Source organism: Lissotriton vulgaris, chromosome 5 (assembly GCF_964263255.1).
Source record: "Lissotriton vulgaris chromosome 5, aLisVul1.2, whole genome shotgun sequence".
NCBI classification, from domain to species: domain Eukaryota; kingdom Metazoa; phylum Chordata; class Amphibia; order Caudata; family Salamandridae; genus Lissotriton; species Lissotriton vulgaris.
In genome coordinates this window covers 860500495-860515587 of record NC_141693.1, presented here as the reverse complement: position 1 = coordinate 860515587, position 15093 = coordinate 860500495, and the positions used below count along the sequence as shown (strand labels likewise).

At 43.0% G+C, this 15093-nt stretch overlaps 1 protein-coding gene across 1 annotated transcript in view; it reads left to right on the top strand.

Moving 5' to 3' along the window:
• Positions 1 to 14713, top strand: part of BMS1 (BMS1 ribosome biogenesis factor) — a 334476-nt gene extending 319763 nt beyond the window's left edge. The window contains exons 20-23 of the mRNA XM_086922425.1: positions 1095 to 1242; positions 7695 to 7870; positions 8610 to 8771; positions 13844 to 14713. Coding sequence (XP_086778551.1) covers positions 1095 to 1242; positions 7695 to 7870; positions 8610 to 8771; positions 13844 to 14068 — 711 coding nt within the window. The 3' untranslated portion in view covers positions 14069 to 14713. The remainder of the gene's footprint in view (positions 1 to 1094; positions 1243 to 7694; positions 7871 to 8609; positions 8772 to 13843) is intronic.
• The last annotated feature ends 380 nt before the right edge of the window (positions 14714 to 15093 follow it).

Here is a 15093-nt window from a genome sequence, read left to right as displayed (position 1 = left end):
GCAGAAGGTAATGGTACTTGTAATCCATGTTCTGCATTGTAGGATTCCTCACTGAAGTTGCAAGCAGTGGGAGAGGCATGATGCCACAGCCAGGGCCACTGACGCTGGAATCTGGGGATCACGGTTCGATCCCCAGCGCCGGCGGCAGATTAGCCCAGCACTATGTGCCTCTGGGCAATAGCTTGCTTAGTGGAGACCCTCACAGGTGATTGTTCTCGCTTTACAAATGTGGATTATTATTATTATTATTCCTCCTCCCTGGATGCTAGTAATGCTGTTAGCTAAAGCCTTTTAATCAGTCATTAACAGCCCTCTAAAATAACTGAGGCTGTAAGGCAAACTGCCAGTACAGAGCATGCTGTGAGATTAAAGCTGCTGGCTACCTAATGGAGTAGTTTATATTTTTTGAACTCATGCACTACTGGCCTAGGAAGGTCACGTTCCATTATTTTTCTCTTGCTTAGCATAAGGTGTTAAAGATCATCATATTGAAGGAGTACATTTTTCAGCCTGATGCTGGAAAGTAGGTTTGAATTGACTTTCTCAGAGAGAAACATTCAGTAAATTCAAACCTGCTTTAATCCACGGATGTAACACATGAAATATAACTTTTTAAAGGTTTCTGCTCCCATTTAAGATATATCATTGTATTTATTGATGAAGAGTGTTCCAGGGTCCCTCCGTCTGGCAGCCATTGTTACACATTTATGACTTTAGTGAGGTTTCTTGATGCAGAACTAGTTTTACAAGAAACATTTCCTTCACAGAGAACCCTGGATTAAATAGTCTTGAAAATGAAGGTAAAACCAGTATCCTGCTTTCATCTTTAATACTACTTTGAAGACCCCTCAGAGACCTGAGAATTCAGTGTTTGAATTTAAAGTCAAATCAAAGAACAATTTGTATAGGGTTTGTTAATTGTACTTGGAGTTCCCTGAAGCTGATATGTGGTATTTTACGTTGTATGATCCCAAACACAATTGTGTTAGAGAAGCTTCAGTATATACGAACTATAAATGACGGCGATTGTGAAGCTTGTACGATAAGTGGAGCGTTGCATGATTTTTCATATGCTGTATTTTTGTGGCATGCAGGGCATGTTTAACTCTGCCTTGGAGGTGGCTAAGTTTGAAGGCTCTGCCATCCGTAGCGTGAGCGGCATCCGGGGTCAGATCAAGAAGGCACTTCGCACCCCAGAAGGAGGCTTCAGGGCAACATTTGAAGACAAACTTCTAATGAGTGGTAAGTAGCCTTTAGAAATGTAAAATCTGGAGAGTTCCGTTTTTCTTCTGAATATATTTCCCATCTCGGGGTTTCTAAAGGATATCATAATATAATGCAGATTGTTCAAACACATACCAGAATGGCATACTAGTAGCGGACAAGGAGAAAAAAAAACATAATGGATGCTGCAATGTGTAAGGGTTATCAAACCAAGTGAGAACCTCGAAACATTTCAAACTTTTTAGCACTCAAATATTTGCATCCAGATGTCCCACCCACACTATATTAAACAGCAAAAATCACTGAAAGATCATATTCTTTTGTTACAAGAATCAGGAGCCAAGAAAAGAGGAAACCTGGAAATAGGTGCCTACAGATGAGCCGCGTAGGCATAATCTAAATGAATCACAGAGCCCAGCGAATAGACATCGGTCAGCTAATTTTATGGGAAGAAGGTAGTTTGTATTAAAAAAAGATGGGTGGCTAGAGGATGTTTAAAGGTGGCAAAAGGAAGTTTCTGACAAGTAGGTCTTATCTAAGCCGTTTCTACCTCCGAACAGGGACAACTCCACTGATCTCCCTACCCTTTACTGAATGCACTGTGGAAGATTTCAGATAGTCTGAGGGAGTACATAACCTAATTAAGTACAAGCACAGACCAAGCCGCCAAAGAGGATGGCCCTATCGGGCCCAAACATGTCACGCAGAGATGTCCTAGGTCACACAACAGCCCAACAAATAGTGTAAAAGACTAGGCAAGAGGCCATCTATGCAGAGTATGGTAATTGAAATGCACACAAAACCGAAACGAGGGCAGATGGTGCTGCCTAAGACATGTTGAACGTAGTTGTTCACTGAAAAATATACACCTCTCCTTAGGTGACCTCAGGACCAGGGCAACAAAGTGCTGCATTTCATTCCTTGGACCATCTTGGAGAAAATGCCAGTCCAAGGTAGGAGACTGAGGGCTTGACAGACAAATGGGTAGTGTCCTGCTAGGACCTAACAGATCCCAGAGAAATGTCCCTGCCACAATTGACTCCAACAAACCATGCAGACAGACTGCATGTGAATCCATCTATGGACAGAATGACATTACAAATACATACAGTGCCGCAAATGATGTTACTTAAAGCATTTGCTTCCTTCAGACCAGCTTGAATGGTTCAAGAGTAAGAGAAGCATGTATTCGTCTTGTTAAACTACGCAATTTACTTTGGACATATTCATTAGATATTTGAGAATATTCAGATTTGGTTCTTATTAGACTTATCACCTTAGGGTGGTCTTCCCCCAACGTTTTGCCTTACTCCTCGATTTTTGCTGACCCCGTGTTTGTTGGTCTTAGGATTCTGTGCACTTTACCACTGCCAAACAATGCTAAATGGCATGTGCTCACTCTTTTAAACATGGTAAAAGTGGCTTATACCCAACTGGCACATTTAGTTTACTTTTAAGTCCCTAGTAAAGTGATACTGCACACACCCTGCTACTAGTGGGGCTGTAGCACTGATTGTGCCACCCATTAAGTAGCCTTTTAAACATGTCCCAGGCCTGCATTGCAGCCTGTGTGCAGTTTTAAACTGCCATTTCGACCGGTCAAGATCAACCTCTTGTACTTAAAACACAAGGAGGATGTGAGAGGGTTTAAGGGGACACCCGTCTTTATTGGGACCTGCCAAAGGCACTATACCCGACCTCTAAGAACTGACTTAGTCTGAAAAGCAGATGAGTAATTCCCTACATACAGATTTGGGCCGTTGGATTGACAGTCCAAAGTTGCACCTTTTTATTTAAAAGGGCTCTCACTCACCAGACAGATGTTTGGTGGCATGCTTCATCCTAGAGCCCCCCGATACTCTGGTATTAAAAACATAATGCAGCACTTAAATACAAGGGAGCATGATTACAGAAGTTAGGTACAGTGAGGGAGGGTATCACCAAGGAAAGGTTAGTGAATTTTAAAATTACCTTCATAGTACCCTGGAATTCCCTTTAATCTTGGGTTCTGTTTTGGCAAGGTTAAAAACAAGGTTTAATGGGATGGGCTGGGTTGCTATTATCCTTCCATCCACTTTTTTCTGCCTGTCTACATTTTTCAGCCAGACCCTGCTGGCTTTCCCCGGGACTTTGTAGTCCTGCTCCTCCCTATGTACTCTTTATGCAAAATGTGTTTCCACTAAATATGTTTTTCCCTTTTCCCAATATTTTTCTGTACTAATTTTTGCTGCCTTTACTTTGAAAATCGGTTGGAAAGTCTGCATGTCTCCAGACATTGTTTTCGAAGCTTGAGCCCTCCTAATTTCTCTAATCGGAGCACAAATTGGGGGTACTGATGGGATATCCATAAATATTAGTTATTTGTTGTGTATAGATTTTGAGGATGTATGTTGCTAAGGCTTGGTCAGGGATTGAGGAGTTTGGAAGCAAGAGGGGGGAATGTTGTATACGAATAAGTGACCGTACGGAATAATTTACTGAGATTAACTTTGGGAACAGGTAGATGAAAAACTGCATCAGTAAGGACTTTAACATCCTAAACCTGACCCTTTTTTGCAAAAATGTTTTCTGAAATAAATACTATAACTGGCAATTGAATCACAATTTAAGGAGTTTAGATGGGATAAGAATTTTTAATTTAGAGAAACGTGTAAAGAGCAGCCATAACTGGTTGAATTTGGTTTAGCTATTACATAGTACAGCACTTTTAAGGTAGTGAAAACAAGGTTTACAATAGCTGCTAAGGAAATGTTAATGCAAAAGGAATGGGAAAGAGCGGAATATGAAACCTTACAAACCCTGTGTAGCAGGATTTACAAACCAGTAAATTAGGATATTGCCAAGTGATATACTGTCTCCTCAAATGTGGAAAATGTGTGCCGATATAAAATACCAGTTGTCCGACTGTGAGAAAGATTCAGTAGATGCAGTGACTAGGAACTGATTCAGAACTTGAGTTTCCTGTTGCAATATGAACAAGAGGAAGGATTTTTATCATTACTGCAGTGCCAAGTCCATGTAAAGAAAGTGGGGAAGTGGATCATGCCTTTCTACCTGCTCTTTCTAGAAGTTGGCTGCCGCATACCTTCCAGATTCCTGGGTCCTAGGAGGGGGACTGCTGCTGCTAAATCTCCGCCGCTACTAATCATACCAGCCACAATAGCAACACGCTGTAACTCTTGTGGGGACTGCATATCCCAGAGTGCCCCGGTGGCACCAGGAATTCGCGTCACTGGTTAAGCACCGGGAGGTGCTTAAAATCATCTGCGGCCTCTCGTAACGCGGGACGCATCCTTTCTACCTGCTCTTTCTAGAAGTTGGCTGCCGCATACCTTCCAGATTCCTAGGTCCGAGGAGGGGGACTGCTGCTTCTAAATCTCCGCCGCCACTAATCATACCAGCCACAATAGCAACACGCTGCAACTCTTGTGTGGACTGCATATCCCAGAGTGCCCCGGTGGTGCCAGGAATTCGCGTCACTGGTGAAGCGCCGGGAGGTGCTTAAAATCATCTGCGGCCTCGGACGCGTGCGGGTGTGCCGGGCCCGTCCGTGCCGTCAGAGCCCTGAGGAGACCGGACCGGGCCACTGCTCTAACCCCTTCTGTTAATCATTGAACATTGCAATAACCATAAGACGCTTATTAACTTTGCTAGCTGTTTTATATTGGGACTATTTTGGCTAATCTGTTTATTGTTGGTGGCAATTAATCTTTAAATGAGTAAAAGGAAGGCTGGGGACCCTAGACGATTATCTAATTAGGGCAGAGACAGAACTAAATCTGAAGATCTTAGCCGTGGAACGTAGGCTTTCCTTGGAACCAAATTTCTCACTGCCATGTGCTCAGCCCCCTGCCACCCAGGTTAATTTAGAATGCAACTCCTCGGGTGCTCACCCATCCCCTGACTCTGTGCAACTTCCCCCAAGATCGGAAGCTACGGATAACTCTTTAATCTCTAGTAGTCCTGAAATCCCAGTTAGGGTAACCACCAGGGGAACTAAAGCAAATGAGGGAAAAGCTCGAGAACCCCTGAATAAGAAAAGGAAAGGGCGGGCCCCAGCAAGTTAACCACTCTCACAAAGGCAACTGGCCACACAGGGGCACAAGTACACAGGAAATCCTCTGCCACCACTAGTAATAGGGCACAGCAAATCAACCTCTGTCATAATAGTGAGCCACCGAGTACAGCTATTGGTGATCAGCTAATTGCCATCATTAACCCGGTCATGGTCAAACTTGATCTAGTGGTGGAGAGACTTAATTGTATTGAAGAATTTCTTAATACTAAACTTCTTGTTTCTACCTTCCCACCACCTATAGATAGTGATCCCGCTACCAACCCTTTATCCATGGGGGTAAATACTACCAGTAATTCTAATTCTCCACGAGCTACAACCATGATTCCCCCAAGCCCCAAAGTAACCAGGGATCCCCAAACTTTAATGGTGACGCCTGCCAGCCTTAGTAATACGGTTTTGGAACAGAAGCGGCCACATGGTAAAGAGTTGAGAGCCAACGGGGCAGAAGTAGGTAGCTCTGATATGCTACCAAGTTTACACCTCTGCCCTGAAGCTACTCCCTACACCGTTATTCTAGCTAATGTACCACCTTTACCCGTTAGAGTTAGTGAACACTGGTCCAACCTTAAAAACAAGGCCCTGCATTGTTTGGGGAAATGACTTGGTGAGAGCCAAGTACTTTTTGAAGAATTTAAAATGGTTAGGCGGGTCAATTGGATAGGTTATTTTCACAAAGCATTGGCGGGGGATTGCGTAATATTGAGGTTTAGGTCACCACCATTAGTAGATCACATTTTAGACATGGCCGCTCATTCTGTCACCTCTGCTAATGATATTATGATCCTGCCACTGGGATATTTTTATAAACCAGGGTTGGTTAGATTTGCCAGGGAAGGCTGGGTCCCTCTAAGACTGAGACTCCGTACATTAGGGCTACAGCCCACCCTGACTTCCAATAGATTCACACCTTTGTCCACTCTCGAGGACAATGACTGACTGGGGCTTGACAATGTCTCCCCCTGTCCTGTGATGGTACCAATCATGGATTCAGTTAGGAGCGAGTTGCTCGAACCACCGGCTACATCACAACAAAAGGCAGGAGAACAACCAATAGTGCTCCCTATTTTAGAAAGTGTGAGTATCGCAATCCCTGCCAAGCCAACCAACCCGATTGAGGTTGTAGCTGATCCTCTGATTGCTTCCCACCACACAACGATTTCCTGCTGGAATATAGCTGGGTTGGAACCAAGGCTCTGCTCGCCAGATTGGGTGGACTTTATAGAATCGGGCGGGGGACATTTGGTCCTTCCAGGAAACCTGGCGCAATACTATTCCGCACTGGTTACTTAAATTTTTTTTAACCAGCCGTCAAAGGACACAGGGGTAGACCCCTGGGCGGCCTGACTACCTGGGTACGCCAGTGCGAAGGTATCACAGTGGTCGAGATCCCAATCGACAGTCCTGACAACTTTGTCGTTAGGATTCGTTCAACTAAGGGTTTTAATGTCCTCCTTGTGAATATCTATGTAAGGGGCATCCCGGGTGGGAAGTCATCTCCCACAGTTTTACTTTTGGAGAATCTCCTTAATTTGGAACAGCATAAGGGCCATAGGGTGGTGGCCAGTGACCTTAATACGTGTTTTGAGCCTCTGGATGGGGAGGATGGAAAGCTATCCGAGGTTGAGGACAAGGTGTGGGGAATTGGATTTACAAACCAGTAAATATAGGATATTGCCAAGTGATATACTGTCTCCTCAAATGTGGAAAATGTGTGCCATTATATAATATCAGCTGTCCGACTGTGAGAAAGATTCAGTAGATGCAGTGACGAGGAACTGATTCAGAACTTGAGTTTCCTGTTGCAATATGAACAAGAGAAAGGATTTTTTATCATTACTGCATTGCCAAGTCCATGTAAAGAAAGTGGAGAAGTGGATCATGCCGTTCATTGAAAGAAGGGGAAAGAGCAAAGTGGACGACTAAAGATGTGAACTGTATTTAGGATGTTGACTCGTTGCATAAAAGAAACTATGCACATGGCAGAAGTCTGTAAGAAATGAATGGTAATGGTTTCTACTTTCTGCCAACCTGATTCTCTGATATTGAGACAAGCATGCATTGAAGTTCTGTGAATGAGCTAGACTGAAAAGCCAGATTAACTGGATACCTTTAAAGAACTTTATTGGATTGTACTTGCGAACGATGAAAACCTAAAATACGTTCTAAATTGAGCAGTAGAGAAAAGATAAGAGAACACAAGAAGTTTCATCTAGAGGAAATCAGAATAAATCATTTGACCAGGCTGACCCTTGAAATGTTGAATCGGTTCATTTTTTTAGTGATGCACGTATGTAGAACGCATAGCCTTCTTAGAAATTTTTATACAAATAGTCTCTCAATGCAGTTCACTTCAAAATCGTAATTCTGTATCTGTCCTTTTATTCTTGCTCAGACATAGTGTTCATCCGCACATGGTACCCAGTCTCTGTACCGACGTTTTACAACCCAGTAACGTCTCTTCTGAAGCCAGCTGGTGAGAAGGATACCTGGGTAGGGATGAAGACCACTGGTCAGTTGCGGCATGAAATGGGTATAAAGCTGCAGCAGAACAAAGATTCCCTCTACAAGGTATGTTTGGTGTCTTCGTCGTCTAAAAGCCAACTAATACGAGTTTCAGTTGTCGCGCAGCAAGCTGCCCCTTTGGCAATGATAGTGTGTCAAAGGGCTGTTAGTTTAGATATGTTTGGGCTTTTCGTCTTACCACTTGTAACAAGTGATGTGTTTCCATTTCTTGATTCTACATGTCCAAACAATAGGCTGACCAAGATGCAGGAACCAAGTTACAGAGAGTAATCTGTCTTTTCTCAAAGAGAGGAGGGGGAGGTGAAATGGACATTTCAACAGTGTACAGACAAGAATATCAGGAAAGAATTGTGTATGTCCCATAGAAAACTGGTTATAGAATAATGACATTCCAGAAAGGCTCAGAAGAGATCAACATTATTTCTCACAGATGTGGGGTTAAAGAAATTGGAGCCTGATGTAAATAGTGCAAGTGGAAGCAATTATGGATTCGGACAAAATGGCAGTGTCTTAAATTGCCAGTTTGATGAATGATGTTGCAATACAACGTAAAACCCAAGCAGAGGTGTTCAAACAAAGCAAGATTCCTAAATGCCTACTGTTGGTGATTGCACGTCTGGGTCAAGGGAACTTCTGTTCTTTCTCCACACTGGATGGTGCCTTTGTTATAACCTGGTCTCATGTATATAAAAAACGCACATACTGGGCTATCCTAAAATATGATCTTATTTGTGTTCTCTGTTTAGTTTTTCAGCCTATAACGCATTTTTCTTTATTTGTTCAGCCAATAGTTAGGCAGCAGCGGCACTTTAACCCCATCCACATTCCTCGAGCACTGCAGAAAGCTCTGCCTTTCAAGAGCAAGCCCAAGATGATGGAGAAGAAAGCCAAGTTAGCCAAAGATCGCCAGAGGCCGGCACTGATCAAGGAGCCCCATGAGAGGAAGGTATGTTGCTAATTTTTCACCATACATTTCTGTTTTCTCAATACCGCATCTCTCAAAATGTCAAGGTTGCTCAGCCAAGCACTAGTTGCCGCCTAACAGATTGGTTCTGGCAGGAAATCTCAATATTCCTGTAGATCACCCTAGCGATGCACTGAATGGGAACTTTACCTTCTCCTATAAGTACAATGAGAAAATACTTTGAAAACTGGATTGACATGTTTCTTCAATCTGCAGTTTTGTAATAGACAGTCTGTTTCATAGAATGTTATTTACTTGTTGGCTGGGACTAATATTCTTTGAGGTCCTTGCTGCAGTTCTGAAAGATTGGCACATTTGCGCTATACAAAGAAGTGCTGCGGCAAAACATAACTATATATAATTGCATGACTGACACTGGGGAGTAGTTCACTGAAGCAGCTAAATCCGATTTAGGCGCTAAATAAATTCTGTCAAAATAGGCAGCTCCTTCAGTATCTTAAATTGGCCGTTTGGAGACTGAAGTTCAATATAATGTATACATCATAAAAAATATAATATCAACCCGATTTAGCAATAAACCATCCAAATAGTCGTGGCTGACATCAAAATTGATACTTACCAAAGTTAAAAGCAGATTGGCATTAGACTTTAACATCTAATTGTCAAGCACAAAAAAGAAATGTTCTCTGAAGTGTTATTTGAGAGGGAGTTTGTTTCAATACTCAGTCATGCATGTCAATCTGTCTTTAAATCTGTCTTTCATTAAGCATGCCTCATCAGCTGTTTCTAACCTCCTGTAAGGAACACCTGACCATACCATTACTGTAATGTGCATTCACAAATGCTTAGAGCTTGACTTGACCCTTAAAGTTGAGCTCTTGTTTGATGAAAAACTCCCCAATTGGCGAAAATGAATGCTCTTGTTTCAGTAACACTTAAAACACACATTGCCTGGTCCTGTACTTTTTATGATAGATTGTAATTCTAAAGCAATCTCCATTGCTATATATTGTGGTGAGCTAAAACCAGGAGCTCAGCCTGTAGCGCAGAGAAAACACCAGCTAGTTGGTTAGGATGGAAGGTAACTGAAAGTGTCACTGTCTTGAACTGGCAATCGAAGGGTAAACTCTTGTTAAACAATGTGCCTACAGACCTTCTGTATTGTCATCTAAATAAGACCAAAGGTAGCTCGATGGCTGCCAATTGCCCTAATCCTTTATGTGCACTTTCTTAGTGTTCCCTTAATCACCAGTCAAAGTCTTAATTTAATGCAGGGATGTCTAGTTTGGATTTTCATGAGCATTCATGTGAAACTGTAGGTCACATTTGATGATTATGTGGGCAAAATGGAAAAAAGAGAGGAGGACCAGATCTTCCTGCTATACCTCAGATAAACCCAGTCTTTCTAACCAGTTGGCACCGCTTGTTATGTTATGTTAGTGATGATTTATTAAGCTCGCGGTTACTCAGAAGTGTCCCAGCGCGAGCCCAGAGAGAACATGAACAGAGTATAGAAATAGAGGCAGAAGGAAACAAGCTTAATTGAATAGGGAAGTTTTGAGTTTTTTCCTAAACAGAGTAGGGCTTTGCAGGCAACGGAGCTCCGGGGGAATAGAGTTCCAAGACTTAGCAGCCAGATAGGACAGTGAACTGCCCCCCTTTCTTTTCAGACGAATTCTGGGTGTGGAAGCCAGGCACATGTTCGATGAGCTCAAGGGTCTGCCAGGGACATAAAACGAGAAACCTTTCCTCAGATACACCGGGCCATACTCGTAGAGCGCTGCGTGGGCCGTAACCAAAGCTTTGAACATGACCCTAGCTTTTATCGGCAGCCAATGTAAGTTGCATAGATGTTGCCTCACACTAGTGTGTTTGGGTAAGTTCAGCTGCACAGCGGCATTCTGCACAACCTGCAACTTATGCGTTAGGTGCCCCAAAGGCCCCCATATACAATGCATTCGCATAATCGAGACGGGAGGTGACTAAGGCCCGGACTACCGTTTCTTTGGCGGGGAGAGGCAGTAAGGGCAAGAATTTTCTAAGAAGCTTCAAAATACCGAAGCAGGTGCCTGTCAGTTTACGTTTCTAGTTGACAAAGCTGAGTTTTTCGTCAAACCAGATCCCAAGGTTTTTCACTGGAAGACCCGAAGGGGATGGACGAGGGGCATCAGCAGGCCAGCAGTCATGTCAAAACAATGATGGGAACTCCCCAAAGAACAGGATCTCTGTTTTGTCTTAGTTGCATTTCAGCTGGGCAGACGTAAACCAGTTGAACACAGCTGACAGGCAGGTTCGGACATGAGAAGTAGTAGTATCCTGCTTTTACCAGGTGAATAAATGCTGAGTATCATCAGCGTAAGCTACCACTTTAGCGCCAAGATCCTCGGCTAGCTGGATTAGAGTGGTCATATACAAAATGAATAACAAAGGGCTCAGTATGGATCCCTGAGGGCTCAGTACGGATCCCTGAGGATCCATGATGATTTATATGCATCATGAAATGGTGTCAAGGGCACCTGTGTGCGTGTCTCCGTCACCAAGGTGTTAAACTTCTTGGGTGCTGTTTTTTTCTCCATCCGATAGGGGTACAAACTTTTTTCTTTTATGTGGAGGATGGGATTGAGTTTGCTGGTGCTAGTCCTTTCTGGGCAAAGGCAAACTCCCAAATGGGGTGGTCTTGTGCTTACTTGTGCTTACTTCTAGGCCTCCTCGTTACGTCACTGGCAGGCGATATCATACAAATATGAATGGGCGTGTTAGGGATTCCGTAGACCCTCTTATGAGTAGGGTCAAGGAAGTAACTATGGGCAGCTATTTCTGTCCCCATTTCCTCCATAGCAATAACCTCAAGGTTGAGGCACTTTTTTCTGTTGGGAGGGAGGCAAGAGGGTGAGAGACCATCTCCTCCTTCCCCCAACTCCCACCACCCTACCACCAGAAACAAAACAAACCAGGAGATGAGGATTCGAAGGGGAGCGACTAGGATTGTTCATTGTCCCTCCCTCCCCTTCCAATCCTCACTTCCTGTTACAATTTCAGACAGCTCATTTATTTCATACTGCTTCTGTGACCACACCTGACTTCTTGTGGAAGTACCAATACACATGCCTGTGCCCCAGTAAGGAGTCAGGCGCTCATTGAACTTTTTTTTAGTTTAAGATAAAATTTAAACTGCATCTGTCTCCTTGCTTGGGCACAAACATGTCTGGGCCTTGAGTTGTTCAGCGCCTAAGGTAATCTACCAACCACAGACATTTCTGAACACTACCATACTGAAGGAGTCCTGTGTAGCGTGGCTCGCTTGAATGTCCCCACTTATTCTTACCTAGAATTCTCCGCCTATATTTAACACTAGTCACAGTAGAAAACAGAATTATCTTCTATTTCTTTGTCAAAAACTTCTGCAATATGTGTGTAACAGTAAAACTCCAACCACCCTGTATTACCACACTTCTGCCAATAAAAATAGTGTCATCTGTGTGAGTGAGCTTATCGTAACTGAGAGGGACACTCCATATCTATGTCCTCATGAAGTCAATGGGGTGCTCACATCTTTACACCTGCGGCCTATACCTCTCCCACACAGTGGACCCACACACATGAATGATTTATTTCGGGAAAGGTGTGGGAACACTGGATGATAGGACTTTTACAGTTAGTCTGAAGTTCTGGAGCTGTCTGTCAAATGAAAGTAAAGAAAATTAGATTTCTTTTAACCTTACTTTGAAGTTAGTGTGAATATGTGTAATGAAATGTGTTGGGATTCATGCAAGCCACATCACTGTGGATTCCCCTGCGCCTTTATTTTTCAGAAATGTCTGGGGTTATTTTGTTTGGAGTTGGCATGGCCCAGTCCCAGATACTGTAGACCTACTCCAATGAGTTTCACCATCAAACAAATTCCCTGGCCCTGGTGTCTAGTGTGTGATCTTGTTCAGACCCATTAGGAACCCACATGTCTAGTAATCCACCACTCACAAGACCATGGGGGAACAAAAATGTCGATCAGGCCTTATCACAGAGGTGTTCCTGTGTGAGGGAGGCACAAGGAAACTACCGTGTTTTGGGTAAATATAAATGTGTAAAATCTATCAATCGTCTTGCTCAGTATGTTATCCCAGTCAGCTGGTCAAAGTTACGCTAGTCTGGTACCCACGGTTAGAAACCTTATGATGTGTAAATTCTGAAAATGTATGGTCGTGATGTGTTTCCTTACAGCTCATGGGCGATATCTGCTTCCAAACAGCCTAAATCAGCATTTTGCCTAAAGTTGCTTTCCATCATCTGTGGTTACCCCAGACCCATATTAAACCATGTTTCTGATACACCCATGTTCAGGATATTCAGGATATCCATAGAAACAAAGTTGAGGGTTAAGCTTTGGCAGGGACATGGTCCGGTTTGAAGGAGATGAGCGAGACTTACCATGTTTTGAAAAAAACATGCTGAAAAAGCGGACAAATGTCATGTTCATTGCCATCTCTCAGCAACCAATCAGGGTGCAAGGGATCTGGCATTCAGTGATAGAAATCTTAGAATGGTCAGATGATAAAAATACCTGATTGTGTTATATTTCTGTACTGCTCAGGGGTGATGACTGCAACCAAAAGAGACCCATACTGGGATTTTGCTCGCAGTTGTTTTTCAAGTTTCCAAAGTCCACTGTTCTCAGTTTATTGCTTGAGAACATCCTGAACTCATACAAAACCTATACATGCCTGGTACTCACATGCTCAGGAGTCTTAGAGGAACACTTTCCTTCTATCAGCCCACAATGAAAGACAAACCTTGTTTATTAGCTGTAAGTAAACTGGGATATGTTTGGCACAGGATTTAGTTCCACTGTTCAACTGTAAGCTCATTATATAGAGATTGGATTTATCCGTAAGTATTTAAAATAATAAATTGCTCTGAAACAAGCATAGGCAGCAGCATATTGGGCCAAGGCATTTAGCGGTACATACCTGTTTAGATGAATATTTTCTCCACCATTTCAGAACTGTCTGATTCTGTGCTAGTGGAAAGATGTATGTTCTTTTCCGTATTTGTGTGCGGTTTGTCCTAAAACTGTTTCTTCTCCTCTTCCTCTGTAGATATCAGCTTTGCTGTCTGCCCTGGGTGCTGTTCACAGTTACAAGAGGAAAAAGGCAGAAGCAAAAAATCGCTTGGAGCACAAGAGTTTCCTCCGTAACCGTCAGAAGGAAGAGGAGGCAAAACTGAAGAGACAAAAGGAAGCAAAGAAGAACATTTTCAGGGTCCTGGGGCAGAAGGAAAAGAAGAAGCAGCGGTCTAGCCTGAAGGGAAGTGAGGAGAACTGAGCTCCCTTTCGAAGAACAGGAGCAAGGTACACAAGGCAGCGGAGGGTCTGCAACAGGAGCCATGCCTTACAAACACCATGTAGCTGTAGACTAAATCGTGCCCAAATGACATTTGTTTCCTGGAATCCCTATCATTCACATTTCTGATGGCCTAGCTGAACAGTGAGAGCTTTCCAACCATTCTCAAATTAAACAAAACAAGGTGTCACTATAACCTCTTCATTCGAAGCATCCGCTCTCACAACGTTTCGGCTAAACTGCGGGATACAGAAGGCAAGAGTGAACCCCAGGCTAAATGATTAAGAATTATTGCCTGGGATTGTTAAGAATACAAAATATGTACTATTTTCTTATTTAAATCTACAAATTTCAATGAGAAAGAGGAGCAACTTTTAAAGCCTTGTTAACTTTTGCTGATCAAGGTGCTGTATACATTCATGGGAGAGACTGAGAGTAAACATGTTTTTTTAAAATAACTCTACCAGCTCTACTGAGGCGAATGACAGTTCTCCACATCTCACCAGAGAGGGTAGCCTGGCTTTCTCACAAAAATCAGCATTCAGGATCCTGCCATGTTGGTTTTGTGTAAGCACAAGAACTAAGAAGCTGGTTCACAAACTTCAAATAAAGTTTTTTTCAGGTGAATGCTGTTCGCCTATTCTTACCAACTTACTCTGGTTTGATTTGATCAACTCTGTTTGCTGCTGCATACATTTTTTTTCAGGCAAACAGACAATGATTATGTATCCTCTACTATTCATGTTTTATCCCCAGTGATGTGTAAAATAAGCATTTGCAATGCAAACAGTCATGCATTTGGGAATGTTAGCGGTATTGGCGTTGTAAATGAAGATGTTTTTTACTTGTTTGTAGGTAGAGCCTGGGCAGCGCATGCGCTGCTGCAAGGCATGCAGTAGTGGAGTACGGCTTTGAAGCCCCACCCACTCTCCGCCCATATTTTTAATTGACTTGTGTCAGTGTCCTTTGTAAATGCGGGCTTCTGATTCGTAAGTAGACTTGTTAGT